The sequence below is a fragment of the Desmodus rotundus genome, chromosome 4 (genome assembly GCF_022682495.2).
Source record: "Desmodus rotundus isolate HL8 chromosome 4, HLdesRot8A.1, whole genome shotgun sequence".
Lineage (NCBI taxonomy): Eukaryota > Metazoa > Chordata > Mammalia > Chiroptera > Phyllostomidae > Desmodus > Desmodus rotundus.
Window position 1 is genome coordinate 88032447 of NC_071390.1, and position 23970 is coordinate 88056416.

At 34.5% G+C, this 23970-nt stretch overlaps 1 protein-coding gene across 1 annotated transcript in view; it reads left to right on the forward strand.

Annotated features, from left to right (window-relative positions):
* Positions 1-23970, forward strand: part of GRID2 (glutamate ionotropic receptor delta type subunit 2) — a 1366498-nt gene that overhangs the window by 662672 nt on the left and 679856 nt on the right. Inside the window, exon 3 of the mRNA XM_024574830.3 lies at positions 9916-10200. Coding sequence (XP_024430598.1) covers positions 9916-10200 — 285 coding nt within the window. The remainder of the gene's footprint in view (positions 1-9915; positions 10201-23970) is intronic.

Here is a 23970-nt window from a genome sequence, read left to right on the forward strand (position 1 = left end):
AAGAGAAATCTGTAAGGCTAAATATTAGAAAAAAAAAGTCTAAAATTAATGATCATGGCTTCTACCCTAGAAAAATAAGAGCAGACTAAACTCAAATTAAGGAGCAGGAAATTATAAAGATCACAGTGGACATCAATGAAATAGAAAACAAAGAAAGAAGTAAAGAAAATCAATGAAAACAGAAGCTGTTTCTTGGAGAAAATTAGTAACAGTGATAAACCTCTATCTGGACAGATCAGGAAAAACAGAGAGATGATTCAAATTATCACCATTAGGAATGGGAGAGACAACATTACTACAAATTCTGCAGATATAAAAAGAATTACAGGGGATTATTATGAACATCTTTATGCCAAGAAATTTGACAACTTAGATGAAAAGGACAGATTGCTGCAAAGACCCAAACTACCTAAGTTCACTTAATAGACAATAAATAAGCTGGATATTCCTATATCAATTTTTTTAGACATTTTATTTATTTATTTATTTAGAGAGAGGGGAGGGGAAGGAGAAAGAGAGGGAGAGAAACATCCATGTGTGGTTGTCTCTTGAGCGCACCCTACTGGGGACCTGGCCTGCAACTCAAGCACATGCCCTAACTGGGAATGGATTGCCCCTTCAGTTCAAAGGCTGGGGCTCAATCCACTGAGCCACACCAGCTAGGGCTCTATATCTATTTTTAAAATTGATTTTATAATTAATAACTTTCTCACAGTGACACTCTTCTCCCAGAAATTTTTACTGGTGAGTTCTACCAAATATATAAGGAAAGAATAACAAACACTAATTATACACAACCCTTCCAGAAAACTGAATAGATATGATTGTATTCCAATTTATTTACTGAGGTCAGCATTATCCTTGTAAAGATGATTTAAAATTCCGAAATCAACCAAAGTAACTTCCATATTGGAAGACTAAGAAAATAGGAAGCCATGTCTTCATTTCAATAGTTGCAAAAAAAGCTTTTAAGAAGAATCTAATGTCCATTCCTGATAAAAACAAAACAAAAACAAACAAACAAAAAAGCCTCTCAGCAAACTAGGAATAGAAGGGAGCATCCTCAATTTCATAGACAACATGGCCAAAAAAAAATCTTATACATTACATCATATTTAATTGTGAAAGACTGAATGTTTCCCCCCTAAGATAAGGAATAAGGGAATGGGGGCTGCTCTTACATGTGTATTCAACATTGGACTGGTACTGGCCAGTGTAATAAGGTATGAAAAGAAAATAAAACACATTCAGAATGGAAAGGAAGAGGTACAACTAGTACAACTGCCTTATTTGAAGGTGATGTGAATCTATGTAGAAAATAAAATCTACCAAAAAGGAAAGTAGAACTAACAAGTGAGTTTAACAAAATTTAATAATATAAAATCAATATATGGCAATCTAATGTATTTTTGTAATCTAGCAAGGAAATATTGAAAATTAAAATAAAATGCACCATTTGCAATAAAATGTAAATATATAAAATACTTAGTAATAAATGTGACAAAAGAAGAGCAAGTCCTATTTATTGCATACTATAAAATGTTGCCTGGAAAATTTTTAAAAGACTGAATTAAATGAAGATAACTATTATGCTCAGGAATCAAAAGACTTGTTAAGATATCAAAAACAAAACTGTATAAGCACCTAGACTACTGAACAAAATATAATTAAAATACAAAATATCATAGTAGTGGGAGATTGTGTGGAAGGGCAGGAAGAAGTGACGGCAAGGAATAGGAGATGGAGGTGAGCATGAAAATGTAGACTGGGGCCAGCTCATCCAGGGCTTTGTGTGGCCTGCTAATAGTTTGGGCTTTTTCTTTGGGAAGAAAAAGAAAGTGTGGGAAGTCGTTTTCAGTTTTATCTCCTTTTAACTTTTAATTCTGAAGTAGTTTTAGATTTATTGAGCAACTGCAAGAATTAGTGCAGAGTTTCCTTGTATTATGCCTCGCCCTACTTCCTCTGATATCAACATCTTACATAACCATAATACATTGATCAAGAACAGTCCATTAAAATTGATATATTATTATTAGCTGCACTATAAACCTCATTTAAAATTCACCAATTTCTTTAATAACTTTGTTCTGTCCCAAGATCTTACCCAAGATCCCATATTGCATTTAGCTTTAATTTTTCCTTAGTTTCTCCCATGTGTAATAGTTTCTCATTGTTCTGTTGATGGCTTTAAAACATAGAAATGGCATAATGGGATTTTTTAAAAAGTGGATATCCTTGTTTACAATGTAGATGATTGGAAAAGGGTTACGATGGGGGCTGTAAATTACACCAGTTTGGGGATAGTTTTAGTAATTGGACTAGTGGTGATATTGATTGAACTAAGGGACTGGCAATGAATATTTCAAGAGAATAGTTTTGAGAAATACTTAGGAGATAAAATTAATGGTAAGATTTAACCAAAGTGGAGTTGAAGGAGTCTGAGGAATAAGATACAGGAAATAATTGAAGATGACTGGTGAGTTTTGGCTTTAATATTGTAGATAAAGCACAATAACTGAGAGAGCAATGTAAAATATTATTTTTTGTCATTCTCTGTCTTCCTCTTACACAAACACAAACACAGCTCTCATATCTTTTTACCAAGATATTATTTTTATTTTACAAGATATAATTTGCTGGAATATATTAAATATGCTGTCACTCATCTTGAATGAACAGTTCAAAATCCAGAATGTGCCATATTACAAAGGAATAATAAATTTAGTAACTAGGGTTTTGATAAAATGATGGGAAAAGTTTTAAAGATAGAACTATAATATGATATGATTATCATTCTTGTCACAATTATGTTTAATCCTCACTTTTTGCCGGCTTGGATTATGCAGAGAAGGATCTAATTTTAGCTGTATCAACCAAATATAAGATTGTGTCTTCATCTGGTTTCCTAAATTCCTTGCTTTATCTTCTATCAGCTAATGATCAAATATGGGGTATACGATGGTGAAGATTTTGTTTTAGATAAGATGATTATCTTATGGCTGTAAATTGTAGGAAGAATGCCTTTCTAAATATGATAAGAAGCAAAATATTTCTGAAAGTAGAAGATTGACAAAGTTGATTGTATAATAATTTTTAAACTTCTAAATAACTATATAAATGACACATACATTTAAAGTACAAGAATAAAGGCAGATACTTAACATGTAAATAGCAGATAAAAGGTTGATGCTGAAGCTCTCCTTCAAATTAACAACAAAAAGACAAACAAACCTACTCATAGATCACATTTCTTGACTACGCCTCCATGTTCATCTTCACCGTTCCACAGCATGGTCTCTGCACTTCAGCTACCTGGTTCTTCTGTCTCCCTCTCGGGTATTCTGTGATCTTTCTGCCACAGGATCTTTGGACGTTCTATTTCTTCTGTTTAGAAACATTGTCTTCACCCTTTGCAATCAAGATAACTTCTCTTCATTTAACTAAGTTCTACTTACCCCTCAGATAAAGATAATCTGCAACCAATTCACTTCTGCATAAAAGACCCCCAAACCACAGCCTAGGAAAATTACTTTGGAGCTATCAAATAATAATGGCCCTTTTTGGCCTAACATCTACTCAGCATATCATTGATTGTATATTTCCAGGACTATCTTTTGAGTCTCCCATTATTAACTTACCTATTTTTGACCACTTGATTCCTGAGTACCTGGCACCTGCTTTATATAATATATACATTTTACATATATAACATATAAATATCTATGTACATAAATGTGTTCATTGCAGAATTGTTACTAACATTAAAAGAGGAGGAGATTAATCTGAATTCCCATGAATAGGAAGCTATCATAATATATAACTGAAAGGTTGTAAAATAAATATCATAAAATCTATATTCCAGGCTTGTCTTCACTATTAATTGGAAATGTAGAAAAGAGACTCAATTTAGTGTTCTATAAATGAGTATAGGAACTTACAGTCATGCTGATTTTGTGAATCATAAACTGCTATATAAAAACATACTAATATTTATTCATTATTTTATCATTTTTATCACACTATTGTTTGTAGAGCCACTTTAGGGCTTGACTGAAAGTATACTCAGTACTTGTAAGTTCTTCTCAGCAGCTGTTTTCATGCTTGTTAAAATTGTCTGTGCATACTCTTTTTATTCGGAGCTGAAACTACAAATGTAATGACTTATACCCAACCCCAAAAGAAAAGAGAAAGAGTAGTATCAAAATTATTAGTATTCTTTTCTCTTTTACATTAGGAGGCTGAAATTTACTGAATCTTGTAGTAAGAGAGAGTCAAGTGACTTCCAGTTTTTATATGGGCCTCTGCATTGAAAAGCATTGATTTCTCAGTTCTCTACGGCCCAGGCATTGAAATCTGTGCCAGGTTTGAATCCCAACTCTGTCATTTACTAATGGTATGAATTCGGACAATATATTTAACTGCACTGAGCCAGCTTCCCTACTCAGAAATGAGAATAATAATAGCTTTCCTGGACAAGGCTGTTATGAAATGGAAATGGAAAAGTGAAGTGACTTGTGATAGGTGCTAGGTTAAACGTTCAGTCCACCTCAGGCTTAGGTCGCAAATTGTAACGAAAGGTGCCTGCTGGCTTTTTCAGATGACTGAAAAATAGTTGACTAAAAATTAGTCAGTTAGTTCATCTGATGGCTGGTAATCAACCATTGTAGCCATTCATATTATTTGTTAGAAGAAATTAAGTTTTAATGCTTTTTAATTATAATAAAATGAGTATTTTTTAGTATTCTCAGTTCCTAAGCAGATAATTATGATTAAATTGGACCTTGTAACACAATCTACATATAAAGACCATCTTTATTTAGGAAAATTTGTTCCAAATGATTATATTTTTGGCAAACTACATTGATGATGTGTTGAATTAATCTTACCTTTTATATCCCACCTCTCGGTTGGTTGCCAAAAATCATATTTGCAAAGAATGCTAAATGTCTAGAATAGGCTTAAAATGTTCTGTATTGCTATATTCTTACAAGTATAAAAGCAAATGTCTAGTGCTTTTTGATGGATGAAAAAGGAAAAAAGCAATTACAAATACTATGCTTCTGATTCATTAATGGATTAAATGGAAAAAAACGAAGTTAAATTCAGCTGTTCGGGGAGAGTACAAATCACCCCCTTCTGCCATGGAAGCTTTACCGTATTTTCTCATTGGTAAGAAGAGCTCACTGATTGTGAAATTCAATAGTGATTAATGAGTTTTTCAAGACAAATAATCTATCATATTAAGTGTGTTGAAAATTTTTTAAATATGTCCTGATTTCAGATATGATAAAGTATAGAAATTATATATGTTTTAGAATTGTGGAAATATGGTATGAAGTCTTCTTAGTTTATTATTGGGAGAAAAAGAAGGTAAGAATCACTTTGTGAAGTACTGTGATTTTTATTAACTCTACTTATCTTCTTTACCTATACCTCACTCCTACTGCCAAACTAAGACAATTAGAATAAGAGAGAAATTCTACTCCCCAGTTATGGTCATATTATCAATATTATTGAAGAAAAAGAAATAAAGGAAAATCAACAAGTATCAGATGTTGTGCAACAAGCCCATCAAAGGACAATGCAGTTACCTTTGCCAGACTAATATGTCCAGAAAGGGTTACGCTTAGCACAGCTCAGATAACACATCACAAGGCACACCCATGCCTATTAGCCTGGGATGAAGAAAGTAGAGCTCCTAGGGGTAGACGTAGTCATCTGTGTTTTTTAAAATCTCCACTTTGAATTCTGATGCAGGAAGGTTTGGGAAATCCACTGTGGTGAATAGATTGGGAATCTTTGAGGATAGAAACTGTCATATACAGTCTCTGATCTTCAAAGAAACTCCTGGCACATGGTTTAAAATTGATAAATGTGTGTTAAACACATTTAAAGGCAGTTAAAGAACAAGTGTATGAATGGAATGTACTGAAGTCCTGAGGTGATTTAAAATCATTGGGAGGGCTTATATCAGGACAAATTAATTGGTCCAAATGAATACTAAGAAAAAGTATCATAGGGAATAAGTATATTCAAGAAGGATGGTGCTGTCCTAAAATATTTTACTGAGCTCCTACTGAGTGTTCAAGACCCTTTATAAATTTCATTTTAATCTCATTTTATTTATTAAAATAAAAAAAGAAAGACTCAAACTGATTAAGAAATGAGAAAGATGCTATACATGAATATCATTTAACTTAAATTTATAAAGATAACTTTATTTCCATAACCTCTTAATAACCAAAAAGGCTGAAAGTGTTGATAATGAAAGGAAGGAAGGAAGGAAGGAAGGAAGGAAGGAAGGAAGGAAGGAAGGAAGGAAGGGAGGGAGGGAGGGAGGAAGGGAAAAGTGTGTTTTCAGCAATTAGTGCAGACTAAACATCTTTGATAGTGTTAAAAACTCAAACAGCTGGAGTCACAAAACGAGCAGCTGTTCAGTATGCCCTATATGTTTGGAGGTTCATCTGTACATATGTACATAATATAAATAACTGACAAGGCTTAAAATAATAGCATGAAAGAAATATGACATTGAGAAGTCCTTGGCTTGAATTCTTACAATTAAAACGTGGAAGATACCCACAAAAACACACTGGGATCCTCCAAATTCAGTCTCACTGTACATTTAACAAGCTGAAGTATGCACTGTATGGAACTAAAATGTGGCATTCTAACAGTCGAGATATGAAGTTCTTGTAGCAAATGGCAGGCTGTACTCTGCTTCTGTTCTTGCCATGGATCTTTATTTTCTCAAGTCTCTGTTTTTCAGTCATAAGTTATAGTCTCTTTTTATACTAAACTTTGTATAGGACTCTATGAAAGGTTGACTTCCAGAGGAAATCAATTTGTATCTTCCTGCTTCGAGCAAATATTTATTTTTTTAAGGATTTTATGTATTTATTTCCAGAGAGAGGGCAAGGGAGGGAGAAAGGGAGGAAGAGAAACATCAGTGCATGGTTGCCTCTCACGCAACCCCTACTGGGGACCTGTCCTGCATCCCAGGCATGTGCCCTGACTGGGAATCGAACTGATGATCCTTTGGTTCACAGGCTGGCACTCAATCCACTGAGCCACACCAGCCAGGGCTCAAGCAAATATTTATTTTTATAAAATGAGGCAAAACGGCCATCAAATATAGCCTTAATAGGTTGCCTTGAAAAACCATTCCTATATGTGCCCAGCTGGGGTTGTGTTTGGGTCAACCAGTCCCAACTCATTTTAGGTGTGTGAGCTCTTCCTTTCTCTTTAGTGGGACCACCTATTTTACAAAACTTGACGAGAAAATTTTAATTGAACTTTCCTCTATGGAGACCTCTATCTATCTTGTCTTTGCTATGCAAAATTTTAAGTTTATGAATATCATTTGCTTGCTATGATGACATCGGTATTGGACAATGAGTTAGAGACCAACCTTTTTTCTTTTTTTAAGGGAAGTGTGTGTTTTCTGACAACTGTAATCAATGACCAACAGCAGGTAGAGCAGTGTCAGAGGGATGCACCTCTATGACGTCTAGGCTACCACTCCCCTCCACCCCTGTCTTTTCCTCTGAGAAGCCTAACATAAATAATCATTTTGGTACTCTTTCTTACTGAGTCTCAGAATCTCTCAGAATAGTGTTCCAGAATGCCAACTTAATGAAACAGTTGTGGTGGGCCTAACAGTTAAAGTTGGTTTTGCATCCCTAGACTATATAATCTCTGAATAGCCCATCAGATCTAACATCACATAGATCTCTAATTACAATTTTGAATGGTTCCTCTTTTGATTTGATAGGGAAATTTCAGCTATTCTTGCTAATATATATAGCCAGATGAATAACACCAAACAGTAGATAATCTAAAAATAACACATTTGCTTACGTAGTAATAACTTTTTCTAGTATTTGTTTAGCTTGTGTTCCTACTAACAGAGGTTAATAGGAAGTGACATAGTTGATTGAAGGAAATTATAGATTAAATACTACAGCAAATTTATCTGCTAAGTAATGATTAATATATGACTCTAGAGTGTGTCTTCCTAATTTTTAAGATTAAAACAGACAATTTTCATGTATTTTATATATGAGAGAATGTAATATTAAAATTGTGTTTTTTCATATCAAACTTTTATATATATAACTATAACATTTATGGTAGATTTATATAAAATGTTATATTTATTTAATCATTCTTAATTAGTATAATCTAAAGATATAATTCAACTCTGTATACCTTAATGCACTCTTATTTTGATTTTAAATGCCAAATGAGCCAAGCATTTAATCAAAATATTTTTTAAAAAGTGAATTTCTACTTCCTTATATAACAGTAATGGTACTATTTACTACAGTATTGAAGCGATCTGTTCACCAGTGTTTCTGTGTAAATTCAGTGGAAGTAGCTGTAAAATCATGCACCCATTTCATGAACAGGAGGGGGCACTATGACTTTTACTGGAACTCCAAACCCAATCTTTTATGGTCTAAGAAGTGTTCACTTCTGATGCTATTTTTCACATTTATTTTAAATCATATAACCTCTCTTATCCTTGAAAATTATATTCCTAATAATTATTAATCTATTTGCTACGTATTAGTTGTCTTAGCTTTAATCATAATAAATTTATTTAATGTTTATATGCATATTATTAGTATAACTTCTAAACTTACATTTTGTCAGCTTTCATTAACTGGTCAATTAATTACATGTAGGTATTTATCACCTAAGTTTTCCTTTGAATGTTTAAGGACTATGTAAAATAAGCTTTATTAATGCCCGAATATAGATAATATAATAACTAAAATAACTAAAATCTAGAATAAAGACTGAGCCAATTGTAAAAACTAACTTTCTAAAATGGGATTTATTTTGCCTTGATTCCTTCAAATTTACTTTGATTTCTTTGATGTCTTGCCTTCAAAAATTGACATTCTGAGATATCATTTCTTATATATGCTCTATATTTAATTTTACTTATAATTTATATTTGGTCTAGTTTCACTATGTTTTGAAGTAAGCATATAGTCACACACAGAATAGTTAAAATTAAATTAAAACAGAGATGGCCCTGGAGGTCTTTCGTTGGAGTGCCCTCCAGTACAAGCAAAGGCCGCTGCTTCCTTCTGGTCAGGGCACATACCAGGTTGCAGGTTTGATACCTGGTTGGTGAGTGTGCCTGAGACAACTGATTGGTGACTCTCTCTCTCTTTCTCTCACACTCAAATCAATAAACATATCCTTGGGTTAGGATTTTTAAAAAACAAAGATCATAAATCATATAAAAGAAATAAAAAACTGTTCAGCTGGAAACCAGACTGAGATAGTTGCTGAAATTTAGTATTGATTTGACTATGAATTTTCTGACTTGTCAAGGAAAATAACAAAAAGATTTTCAATTCTCCACTTTAATAAGAGAGACCAAGCATTACCAAAGTTTTAAATACCAGATGCTTCTGTTTTCTATGGCCAGAAATGTGTTACTCAAATCCTTCATCCCCCCCCATCCCCACTTCCTTCATTCACCAGTTTATATATTATCTCCTTTTTGAAGACCTTTTATTATATACTCAGTAAGGAATTATCTCTTCTCTGATTTATACATTAATAAGTATAAAAGCATGGCTATCACTATCATGTGAGAGGCAAATAACAGACGTGAATAACACTAAATTATTTCCAACTCTGGCAATGATCCTGCAAAATTCATGCCATTTTACCCTCTTTACAGATGAAGAAACTGAGAAACAAGAGAAGTTAAGTAATTTGCTCATGTCAAATAGCTAAAAGGGCAGCGTTTTTAAATTGTGTTCCAATAGCACTTTGTAACTGGAGGATCTCCTCAGGTAGAAAACTGTACAAGCTTAATTCACTTGTGCTCAAAACAGAGAAAATGTGTGCAACTCATTGACATTTGAATATTACTGTGCTTTCCTGCAGCCTGTGAACTGATGAATCAAGGCATCCTGGCACTGGTCAGTTCCATTGGCTGCACATCAGCGGGGTCCCTCCAGTCTTTGGCAGATGCCATGCACATCCCCCACCTCTTCATTCAGCGCGCAACAGCTGGGACCCCAAGGAGTGGCTGTGGGCTCACCCGGAGCAACAGGAACGATGACTACACACTCTCTGTTCGCCCCCCTATCTACTTAAATGATGTTATCTTGAGAGTTGTCACAGAATATGCCTGGCAGAAATTCATTATATTTTATGACAGTGAATACGGTAAGTGTGATTTGTGTGAGTTTTGTCAGTTGATATTTGCATGGCAAGCAACTTCACTAAATCATGAAAAACTTCAAGGAGCTTAGTCATTGTTATCTGTGGTTTTTTGTCCTGCCATATTCTTCTAATAAATCTAGCAGCAACAACAAATCTTTATAGTAAAGTTCAATCTTTTTTATTACATCCCTTTGAAATCAGATTTTAATATAAATATCTGTACCTAATACTCAGTCTATAAATATCTCTAAAGGGAATCAGACTCCAATATATCTTTGTGTTTCAAATAATGGGAAGTCATAAAGACAATACTGTCATTTCCCCTTTCAAAAACAATTGTATCTCATATGATAATAAAAGACCATTTTGGACAAATCCTGGAACACTGAAAAAATTACTTATTACTATTTTTTGGTTCCAAAAATATCTGACATATCTTGTTTACACCCTTTTGTAGATTTCCATAACTACTTAGTACTTAACTTTTAGGGGGTCACTGAAATCACTTTACTTAAATTAGCATGGCGTATTATTACAATATGAAATCTCACAAAAATACTGAGTAGTATAAAAACAATTTATTTAACCTTCCAAGGTAAGACACAAAGCATTTTCCCTAAATTTATCATAAGTTGAGAAGACGCTTTGTCTCAGTATTTTTATCTTCATTTAATTAAGAAAAAATAAGTAACAATGATATTATTTTGTTTCATTTATTTCCTGAATTAAACTATTTGTTTTCTACCTGACTGATCCCAGAAATATTCAAATATAGTTTCATATTTTTGTTATTGGGAGAATGAAGATGAATATAATCAAATGAAAGAAAGAAAAAGATATTGTAAGGAATATATATATTGAAATAGTGTTTCCTTAGAGATTAACCTTAAAATGGAATCTCAGAAAAAAATTTCCATTCAGTATAGATGGGTCTAGTTTTCACAGTTTTGTGAAAAAGTAAAAACAAAAACAAAACAAGAAGATTTCGCCTTCTGAAGTGTAAGTTATTTTTCTTAGCATATAAATAAACAAGCATTTAAAAAATAATGGTGTTCTTTTTATAAACTATCCAGCATTGTGAGCAATATTGGAAAACAGTTACACAAGAGTGGGCCAGAAGAAGCATCAATAGAACTGAACACAAAAAAGCTTGGCAGAAATATGGGAAGCAGCAAATAAGAACTCCTGTGGACTCCCAGCAAGGGAAAGCAAGTGGCAGTTACATTTAGCCCTAAATATTCAAAGATCACATGGGGTTTTGGCAGCCAGAGTCACAATAAACTTGATGGGTAGATTTCAGCCAAAAGGCTGGGACACTGTCCGGAAGCATACTCCTTTGTCTCCAGCACGGAAATCCTTATTTTTGTTGCTTAGCTCATGTTATTTGGGGGTCAAAGAACAAAAACCAAGAGACTGAAAATGAATAAAATAAACAAAAAGAAAATTAAAAATAATTGGCTCCTTAGTAAAAGGAAGGATTGAACACAAATTTGAAATTCACTGATAGGATTATTCAATGAACACAGTAAATTCTACCAATGGAACCAACATGCTGAGTATGGTTTTGTCAGTTTTCTCCCAATCAGATAATCTATGACTTTTATAACCTTAAATGGCATTCTTATGACCTCTGCTGAAACATAGTTTGAAATAATGAATTTTTAAACCCTAAATTTTTCTTTAAGGGGAGAAAACACTTTTTAGTTAGTACTATCAAAAAAGTCCTGTAAAATAAGGAACACAAAAGTGATTTTGGTTTAAGACAGTTTTACAATATTAAAATGAGAATTTTACTCTTTAACATAAATGTCCATGAGGAAAGAAAATCCTTTGTTATCTTGTTTCTAAGTCCTACATGGATTACAGTTACTGAATTTATGAGAATACATTTTATTATTGATGAGGCATATAGTTTTGAAAATGTACACTAAACTTGTAGTCACATAGAGTAAATGTGACTCTATTTACTCTTTTGAGTAAATAAGTTTCTTTTGAGTAAATAAGATGCTGTAACCTCAGTGTGTGACTGGGTCCTCTGAGAGAAGCAGGGTTTGTGTTAGGAATGAAAAAAAATGCCCTTTACTCTGATGGTAACTTGCTTTTGACATTATTTAATTTAATAATTTGTAAAAAAATTACCTTGCTTGTATCATTAAAATGATTTCCAGTTATACTCTTGTTTAGTGAAAGAAAATTTTTCTTTGATAGCTACAACAATCTTTCTAGTAAAGAACTGGGCCAGAGTCCAAAATAAACATCAAGCTGTTCCAAATACTTTGTTCTTTGAAGAGAGCTATGTTTATTTATATATCCATTCATCAAGGTCGTCATTTTAGGTTCAAACATTGGAATTATGCTTGACTTTTATCTTGGTTATCAGGAATTGCTTTCATTAATGAATGGATTAAGCGTCATCTGGGGATGGAATCAGGCAACCTGCTGGAACCAAATGTTATTGAACATGTATTTTGCTTAGAAAAATATGCTCTAAAAAAAAAAAGATTAAGCTTCTGTATCCAGTTAATTAGAGAAACACTTTTTTTTTCCCCAAAGCAGTTAATTGTGAATAAGGGTACAGTATAAAAGTCTACTTTAAATTCTCCAACAAAGAAGATTCAAGTCTTTGATTCTAAGTAAATGCATGAAAAGAGAAAAAAATTTGGAAACTTAATTTGAATGGATTGATTCAAAACATTTTACAAAAGGCTTGAAAAGAGTTTTAGAAAGTGTTGAGCTTTCAAAAAATCTGTCATTCAGGAAAAGTTCAGTGCTCATTTGCTTAGTGTGATGCAAAGTATGAGATAAAAAGTTTTGCAGTCTTAGACGAAATGCAGTCTTAGCCTTTAAGAAGCTTACCATTTTAAAAAGAGGTAAAATATTTGCATGACTCTCTTAATAGAGAAAATGTGTCATGAATGATGCAAACTAAACACTAGTGTTGTGTAATAAAAAGAGTGTTTAATTTCAGCAGCAGTAATCAAAGGCTTTGTGGGTAGACTTCGACTTGATTATTGCCTCTCAAAATCCACCCAAACTTTCATAAAGTATGGCAGACAACTGATCCAATAAAGAGGAAATGTGAACAAGTCTTGCAGCAATAAAAATATTTAAAATAATGTCCTTGAACACTTTTATTTGCCAGGGACATGAATAAGTATTGTATATTATACCATTTAATCCCCTCAACGGGTCTAATGAAGTAAGTAATATTATTATCACCATTTTACAACTAGAAAACAGAAGCAACTGATGGGTAACTCATTCACAAAATGTAGCTGAGAAGTGTCAAAGCTGAGATGTAAAGTCTGACCAGAGCCTGTACTCCTACCCATGTATAATGAGTATCAAGAAGTTGCAGCGAACTATCACCCCAAAATATAACAAGAGCGAGTCCTATAGAGAGCATCTGTTGTATCCAGGCTCTGTTCTAAGTGCCTTACGTGCATCGTATCATGTAATCATCACAGCAGCCCCATGTAGATGCTGATGGTGATGGTGATGATGATTTTTATAAATGAAAAAACTGAGGCAGTAAGAAGTCAGGTAACATGAAAGTAAGTCAAGAAGCCTGACTTCAAACACTGATAGTCTAATTTATACCCTTGCTTTCAATGCTAGAGTACTTTGATGTTATAGAAATAAGTATAAGATTAAGATGTGAACAACTGTAAAATAAAAATGCTTACAAATGAAATACATACAATATCTTTATTAAAGAGAGAGAATGACTGAAAGCCTGCAGTTGCAATAGAAACAATGTAATTGAACCAATGATCCCTTAAGGATTATGGAGTCATAGAGCAAAGGTTAGAATTGAATGTAGCAGACACCTAGAACCCCAATTTGGTAGTAAATCAGAATGACTAGAAGAGCTTTTTAATCATCATAATACCTGGGTCCCATCCCAGGCCCCTGAAATCAGAATATTTGCAAGGTAGGCACAAGCAATAATTTTAACACTCCTCAAATGATTCTGCTGAAGCCAGCTTTGTTCCTTGATAAAGTATTTTGGAAACAAATGTCAGCAGGTCGCTTCTTCGGCATCTTGATTGGTAGCATTGTTTGCCCTGGCAGAAGCCAGAATACTCCAAAGGAGAGAGTACTCATATTTTGAAAAAGCCTACTTCACAATAGACACTGGACATTTCTAAACCATCCAAACATTTTTTTATGTGAAAAACACATAAAAACACATTAAAACACATTGGACAAAATGACCCATTTTCAGTGAATACGTAAGTAATCATTTTGCTTGTAATAATTTATCAATAAGTAAAGAGAATGATGACTTAGTTTTCTCCTTGTTGAGTCTTCTACTGCCTAATTACCAAGAGCAATTGCCTATTTTCAACAGGATGTGTTTTTCAGGTGCCCTACCTGTCTAAACGCCTTTACCCCTATCTATTCTAGTTTTTCAATCACATTAAGTGACACATGTACTGAGTACACAGTGTGTCACCTGCTCTTATTGTCTACACGAAAGAGGTGAAACATTACCTCTTTTTAGGAAAATAAAAACACTTACGTCTTGCTGTGTGTCCTTAAAATTTCTGCATTTTAAAAATTATATGTTCACTCCTTACTGCATTACTCATTATATTGCCCTACCATTAAAGTTGCGCATCATTCTCAGTTTGCCTAGCTGTCAATCAAATCTCCGAAAGGCAGTTTGGTCAGGTAGGTGGAATATGACATCCAGGGAGAGTTATTAAAAACTGGCAGTAGTCTAGCAGGCTCACTATCAGAGAGGTCTAAGCAAGGAGTTAATTGACTGTAGTGGCTACATTCCAGACCCGGGAAACTGACAATATACAGAAACCAGAAAGCGGTAGGAGTAGGTGGCCCTTAAAATGGAATAAAGCAGATAGATTGCTTCAGTGTGAGGATTCTCTTCGGAGACTATTGATGAGAGAACAGTTGGATTTCAGGGCTGGGAGAACTGAATAGAGTGATGTAAGCAGTAAGATCGAACTCCTCTTCATCAGGTGAGCTACTTGGGCCCTTTAATTTCCTTTGCCTGAAACAATACTGATCCCAGCCTGATACTGGCAGGGATCTATTGGTAGAACTCTTTGATAGATCTAGTTATAGACACTGGATGAATAATAAGGATAATAATAACAGGTGTCTAAGCCGCTTGTTATGGTGATGACAGAGACATGATCTTTTTGAAAGTCGTGAGGTGCCCACTTAGATACCCTCATCCCTACTTCACTTCAACAACTGGCTCCATCCCCAGGTGAGACAGATGGCACTGGTGACCCAAAGCATATCGTACAGGTTATTATACTAAAGAATGACCCTTTCCATTCTTTGTCCATATACCAAATATCATCTGTATGGACACATATCCATATATCAATCTCAGGCCCTGTGCAGGTCCTGTGCTGATCCTTGAGCCAAATAATTTGGTCAGGGACTTAGCTTGCTGCCAGTCACAGCTGAATTACACGACGGTTCTCTGAATGAAGATAGGCAATGTGGATACAAGTGCTTCCTTCTCCAATGGGAAGGAAACCTCACTTAGAAGAAAAAAATATTTAAATATCAATTAGGTTATTTTAATTAAATTAATTTATTTTACATTTTAATTTAATAAAACCTGAATTCTATTAAATAATGTTACATATTTAAAATTTTAAATATTTGTCTTTATAATTCAACCTTTAAAATTGCTGTTAAAACATATACTTCTTTAGTTTGAATTTGTTACTTTTTGTTTGGCCAGCGTAAACTATTTTATGTTCTTAGCCTTTCTGACATTCTCCTTACATTTTAGTTTAGTCTTTTCTCTTTTACAAGATTTTTGGTTATATATAAATCTTTGCTGTCATTTGTTAAACTCAGTATTTCTGAAAACCAGAGGCCTAAAAGTGCATAATAGTTGTTGATAAAATACAATAGCTTAGCATGGAAATGACCAGATCAAGTGCCGCATTTTGCTGTGTATAATACACAGCAAATAACCCACATTTCTGGCCCAAACTTTCAGGAAAAAAATCTTTTGTTTTAATTTTTAATTCAATTGTCTATTTATTTATACTTAGATACTTGTTTTATGTATTATAAAGGAATTTTAGCATTTATTTTTGAACATATTATAGTACAAGAGATTTTATGTAACAAGTGATTAGAAAACACAAGGACAGATACAAGGTATTTCAGGTTCTACCCATGTCTAATGTGCATCCTTATTTTTCCCTCAAAAATTTGGGCAAAAAAGTGTGCATTATACATGGCAAAATACAGTATATCTTTCTCTCTCTATATATGTAGATAATCAAGTTTCTTTCCTTGTTTATCTGCATAGAGAGATATATACTTTGACACACAGAAAACAAAGGAAGAAGCTCAACTTTACGTAATACTAAATGGGTTACTTATGGGCTCCCCTGCATTCTAAAGTCACTGATTCAGAAACCCCAAGTTAAGGGTCACTACATAGTGGAATGATTTGCGGTACTTAATCACTAACCTTAAGGACTCAGTATGTCACTTTTTTCTTACAATGAAATTGCCATACGGCGAGGTCCCTTTGAAATGAGTATTGAATGACCATCCTCATGAATGAATTCCTAGAAATCACAAAATATATTCCATGAACTCTTGATGTAGGCTTAATCAAGGCCCATAAAATGGAGACATTCCTCTTAATTGATTGAAAATGTTTACAGTTACCTTGGGGGTGTTTTCAGATGTCTAATGACTATATTATTAACTCTCTCTCTAGACAGCCTTAAAGTTGTTTATTTCTCATTTGGCCACATTCCAACTTTCAGTTCTCTCATTTAGTTCAATGTGCATCGATAAATATATCATTTTTCCAAGCATCTTACAGAACTATTTCTTTTGCATTAGTGCATTAATACATTTTATGTCAAGTAGGTAAAAATGATATGTTCTACTACTTCTAATTCATTTATCAGCAAAATGTCCTTGAAAATATTGATTACCATTACTGAGAGATAATACACAGATTGGAACACTATGATTGAATGTTAAAATCACAAGCTCTTATCAAATGGGAAATTTCAGTGTTAGACAACTATTGCTGAACTGTATCACCTCGAAATCTAATACTGTATTTTATTATCATTATTTTCTAAATATACTACAATGACAAGAAAATACTCAATAAAGACTCAAATTCCTTTTCAAGTAAAGATTCTCTGAAATCCTTATTTTCTTAGATAACAAGGCATTTATACAGTATAGTTTCCTATTCATTTGTTGGGAAAATTTGTTCAGCTCAATGACATATTTTATGTACCCAGCAGTACGACATATTTCTTTTTATCTAAAAGAAAAGTCACGAGATTCTAAATAATTAATTTTGAAGCTCAGCCTTCTGTCATCATTTCAGAAACACCAAGATTGGCTTAATACAGTACTGAAGTCTTCTGCTCAGGATTAGGGCTTCAGTGCACCAAGTGATTAAAATGATTAAATGTGCCTAATCTACTCAAGTGAGGGAGAGAGATGAGTAGGAGGAAAAAATCAGACTTACAAATAATTAATGACAAATATCTTTCCTACCAAATTCAATATTTTAAAAGTGATATTTGAATACAATGATGAGACGGAGAATTACTGTTTGATGTATTCCAGAGAATGCCATTAAATTTAGTTAAACTGACTCTACAGTTTGGAGAACGGGCAGTGTGGTAAGTTTCTGCTATCTGCAGTCAGGCCTTTGTCCTCGTGAGAGGTGCGGATAACACGCAGCCTGAGGGTAGGGATAGTGTTTACCCTGCTCAGCATTCTCTCCCAAGTTCCTCTCACAGTGCTGGGCACACGGAAGCAGAGACTGGATCCTGGCTACTGGTTTGCAATGAACAGGAAGATGTCATATTTCTGGTTTTGAGGTCAGTTTTGAAATGTGTTTACACATTAGATTCTAATATGACCCGGAACTTTTCTACTGTAATTGATTTTAATGTAAACCATTTTTCATGCAGAGATTAAATTGAATCTTATTCTAGTGATTATAATTAAGTCATTATTTTATACAATTTAATAAAGTAAATCATTGACCTTTAATCAGCCACTACCCCTTGCACAGTTGTTGTGGGAAGTAGTTTAAAAAAGTTATTCGGATGTCAGTGATATTGATGGTTAATAGACTATCAAGTTGTAAGGATGTTACCTAGATCCACTTTCATTCCTTATCAAGATTTACTTGTGTTTTCTATATTTCGTGTAGAAAGAGACAGTAAAAGAAAATTAAGAAAAAGTGGGACTTTTGGCTGGGTTAATAAAGTCTTCATAATGAAATTGTACATTGCTTAGAAATTTGCAATTAACACTTTAATATTTCATCAGAAGAGTCCAGTAATTAGGTAAAATAATTTTATTTTTGCATTAATAAGGTGTGGTTGGTTGCTACTATCCTATGCTTTCATTCCTTGGTTACATTTCTTTTATTGAAATTAATCACATTAAAACGTAATTACCTGCTTCAGTTGTTATCCCCTCCAGTAAACTGAACTTCGCGGTTAGGAACATGGCCTTGACCGTCATCACCAAACTCTTAGGTGTTTATCAACAGGCTTTGTATTGGTAAATACCCTCAGTCTTGCAAGTGACACAAGCTCATTTCAAAGTAAACACACAAAAATTGTTTTTTCTCTGACTCCTGTAGTTGGGAAGTTTAAGGAAGAGCCAGTTTGCGTCTGTTTCACTTCAGGAATAGGCTTCAGTCCCAGTTTCTCTCTCAAGCCTCTGGCCCCTAAAATCCAATAACCACATCCTGACAGCTCGTGACACAAAAAAGAGATCAGTTCTTTTCCATTATCTATATATCAAATTTCAACCCCTATTGAGTCCTGTGACTATTCCTAAACTAATTTCTTAGGTCAAGGCCGTGAAGTGCTCTCGTTGGCCATTCTGGAGAATGAGGGACCCAATAGAATGTGTGATACAGGGACAAGTCCAGGTTTGTCTTAAATGAAAAAATGAGGTCTTGTTTTAATAAAGGAGAAGGAATACTAGGAAGGTAAAAATAACAGGCATCAACTATGAAATTGTTTCCAAGTTCACAGGGCCATATGGGTATACCACAAAGTAAGTATCCAAATCCGGTTTTCTGACATGAAGTATAGTGTGGATAAAATGTTGTTTCAAAAAAGAAAGATGTAGTGTTTGCAAGTGGCTTTTCATGTCAAAACCAAAATACTAGCTTTGGTCTCCATAAATGCAAAGACAATTGCAGTCTGCATTCTGTTCCACGCCACCCAAACCTCCCTTCAAAACCGAAGCACTCATTCTGGCCTGCTGCTGAGAGTACGGGCAGCTGACTGCCCTCCCCAGCAACCACACTCGGCCGAGGAAAGCCACCAAACCCAAGGCCTTGCAGGATTATAAAGGCTCCCCTTCAGCCAGCGCTAACTTGCGGTAACTCTGAAAGCCATCCCGAAGTCTGTGCAGGTCCCACAGCTCTCCTCTGATGACCCTGCTCTCTCCTCTTGGTTTTGTAAGTGTTACTGCGAGAGCAGTCCCTGGTAAGTAAGCATCCTGTTCTCCTCTCTGGATCTCAGCGTCCGCTTCTCTGTCAATCGGTCTCCTAAAGCTTCGTAGGTTTTTCTTGGGCCTGAAGGACAACTAGAGTTAGACTAAATAGTAACTGAAAACAATTAAAAGTTATTGGGAATGGTATTAATATACTTATATTTCTTGTTTTTGTTTTTCTATCATTACAAACAATTTAAAATATATTTTTCTATTACTATTTATTCCCCTTATACCCCCCTCCCCACCATAATCAATGTTTTTATTTAAAATGTTTTTATTTATTTTTTTAGCAGGAATCCTGTATTTTTTCTAATTAAATGCACTGGGGTAACACCAGGTAGTAGTAACACTGAGTCAGTTTCATTTGTACACCCCACCTTCAGAGCAACAACGATGTCCCTCTCTGAAGTTGCCCAAGCCAACTCATTCTTCAGCAGTCAGTTCTCCCTTTGACTTTTCTCTTCTTCCTTCTTCCAATGCTAAGGATCCCACGATTCCACTAGACCTACCCACCTAATGAAGAGATATCTCACCATCTTAAGCTCAGGTGGTACTCAGCTTTAATGCCATCTGGAGCATGAATCCCCTTTGTCAGGTATCCTAACATATTCACAGGTTCTGGAGATTAGGACTTGAGCATCTTTGGAAGGTCATTATTCTGGCTACCATAGTTCCTTTATAGTGCCCAAGAGAAAAGTTTGTCCTCTTGGTTTTTTCCCCTAATTTTATGTTTAATAACTTAGTTAATGAATTTTCCACTACTTGTTAGAGAATTACCTGGTCAGTAGAATTAGTAATCACTGAGAACTACTGAACTAAAACTATTCAATACTATTAAACTTTCTGCTCTCAATTAACAGCATTTAGTCCCACCCATAAGCCTGGAGGCTCCTTGAGGTCAGGCACCATATCTTATCCTTTTATTTCTGTAACCTTTATTTCCATTTCATGCCAACTAATAGGCATACAGAAATGTCGCTAAACAATTGCAATGGTTGATTATGTTCATGAATTAACAAAACCAAAGGCCCAGGCTCTTTTCATGTTGACTTTCCACAGAGCAGCTGATAGATTCAGATTCTCCTCACATCAAACATACCAGTTGCCACATATCATGGGGTTTTGATGTTATTCTCAAATAAGCAAAGCTATCATTATTAAACTCTTGCATTCCTAGAATCTGAACCATTATGCTTGCTGTTTTGGTTAGCTAGCCATCATTAAATTTTAGGCAATTCTTTCCTAAGGGTGGGGGGAGATTACTCTTAACAAGCAGTTATGTACTACTATTAATAAAGAACCATGTGACAGGGGAATGGGGGGAAAGGTACAGGAATAAGAAGCGTAAGTGGTAAGTACAAAATAGACAGGGGGAGGTTAAGAATAGTATGGGAAATGGAGAAGCCAAAGAACTTATATATGTATGACCCATGCAGAGGAACTAAGGTGCAGGGGGAATGTTGGAGGGAGAGGGGGTGCAGGGTGGAGGGGGATAAAGGGGAAAAAATTTGGACAATTGTAATAGTATAATCAATAAAATATACTTTAAAAAGTAAAAAAAAAATATAGACTACCATGTGATAGACACTACACTGGATTTTGTGCACACACACATATGCCTTCCCTAATGTAATCTTAGGAGACCTCTATGAAATAAATATTTCTTCATTTACAGATCAGATATGTGTTTAAAACGTTTTTTCAATCACATGTATGTAGGCAATGATAACCAGAATTCTGCACTAAGGAAGCAGAGGGATACTAACAACCTTTTATCACATCATTTTTGTGGCCAAATATATATACCTTCTGGTCAAAAATAAAAGCTAAAAAACGTCCGACTGTTTCAAATCAAGGGGATATTATCTACCAGCTCAATCTGAATCACACTCTAACAAGTCACTCTCAGACGTAAACTGTTTTTCATTCCGCACACACAGCCTATCCCCACTTAGATCCTCTCCTAAAACGTTCAATAGAGGAAAACTGCGTTTAGAATAACAGCAAAACCTCTCTGTGCCTCACCAAGGTCCACACTCCACCTGCAGTTCACCTACATCAGCTCTCCTCACTCACTGGGCCAAACCCACACGGAACCCTTCAACTTCAAACAGGAGCTCTTTGCTCCTGTTTGAGCTCCGGGGCATTTTTCCTGTGCTGTGTGGTCTTCACTTCCAATCTCTTTGTCGAGGTTATGTCTTCTCATCCTTTACTGTCAGTTTACATACAGGTTTTCAGGGGAAATCTTCCTTGAGCATTCTAACAAAAATAGATCTTCCTCCCTACCCTGTCCTTATCTCCCAGGGCACCCTTACTATTTCCTTCAAACACTAATGTGACTTGTTTGTATTGCTTTGTTTGCTTGTTTGGTGTCTGTCTCAGTGTGGAAAAGGGCACTCACTGTTGTGTTCCTTGAGTATAACATTGTGCCCTGTATCCAATAAATACTTTTGAAACAATATTCATCTACAAAATGAAGATACGATATTGCACTGGTATAGAATTCCTGGAACAGAACGTGTCCTAGAACATAAACGTTCTGGAGCCTGAGGCTCTGGTCACACAGTGTTTTCTGAGCATCTTTATTTATTTCAATGTATTTTTCACTCCATCATACTGGTTCTGGGATGGGGACCAGTCTTTTATATTTTTAATAAAATTTCGAAGTGATTCTGAGTCCCACTGAAGTTTGAGAGTGCTCGTCTGAGTGTGTGCACAGTCCTGTTACGTGTCTACCTGTAGCTGCTAAATTGCATCTGGTCTAACCCTTTGTTTAATCCACTCCTGAGTATTTTACACTCGAGGTACTTTCTGATTGGATACTTAATAAGTACATAATACCTTTATTATTCCAGCTCTTTTATCTCTTGTTCTGCTCTCGATGAGGCTTTGTTCTTTCAAGCTGCTTGATTCTGACATCCTGGGTTTATAATATAATTAGGAATAAGGAATATAAGGTAGAATTTATGAAGTTATCTATTCTGAAGTGTTTGAAAGACATCAGACAACTGAATATATATTTGTAGTAATTGTTTTAAAATAAAACTAATACAAAAGCAAAATTTTAAAGTTAATTTGTAATATTGCAAGTATAAATGTTTGTTATGAGCATATGCCAATTTCCAAATCTCTGGCTATTTGTTTTCTTGTTCTGTGGATTTATATATTGTGTTTAATTGTTAATGTATTGAAAAACACATAAACTAATTATTTCCCTTGAGACACACATTTCAGTGCGTGCAATCACACACAGTTAGGAATTTCGAGATATAATCCATTCACAATGAGCGACCCATAATCCTATTTACTTCGTATCCTTTGCTAGTTTTCTCTGTTTAAGCATTTTATGCCATGGATATATACAGAAAACATGAATTTTCTTACATAGAAAAAGCTAATCTGCTATGTTAAGATACTATTTTGCCAGTTATCTTTTCCAATTATATTTATCAATGTTCAAATCCCTTCTGTAAACAACCAGCGTGGTACTAGGGAGAAATATTTGTAACATTTCAGAAATGTATTGTCACTTAAATATACAGTATATCCAGGTATAAATTGTTAAACACTTCATTTAGACTGGATTTTACCCTCCTTATTTAAATGTGAAACTGACACAATTTTTATCTGATGATCTTTCAGAACTTGCTTTTTTTGGAATGGGTGTGTGAATATTTTGTTAAAATTTGTTTTACATGCAAAGTACTTCCTCGTACTCCTGATAAGAAAATTGTCTCCTAGTAAGTGTTCCAGATTTGAACCAAAGAAGTGGTTCTCATAAAATAGACAAAAATGTAACTATTTGTGGTCTAAGCGACCTCTGACCCTTTAAAGATAACTTCTCAAAACTCTCTACTTAACTGTGTCAAGCTTAGTGATATTGTCACCTTATTTTAATAAATTTTAGTAATCTTGATTCAGCTTCAACTGCCATAAATGATATTCACATTTTCCCTAAGGTTTATATCACTTTTAATGCTGAGGAAAATGGGGAATGCACTTTCCTTATCTCACATTCCTTTAGGCAAGTGAGGAGCCTGTCCTAACATTTTCCACAGGTGAGATAACTTGGAATGCTCAATGAAGAGAAAGATACTCACTTTAAAAATAATAATGTCTAGATCTCCCGGTCAAGATGGAGGCATAGGTAGACATGCTTCACTTCCTCATGCAACCACAGACAGAATTACAACGAAACCCCAAAACAAATAACACACAGACCTGTCAGAAAATCGAACTGTATGGAAGTCTGACAACCAAGGA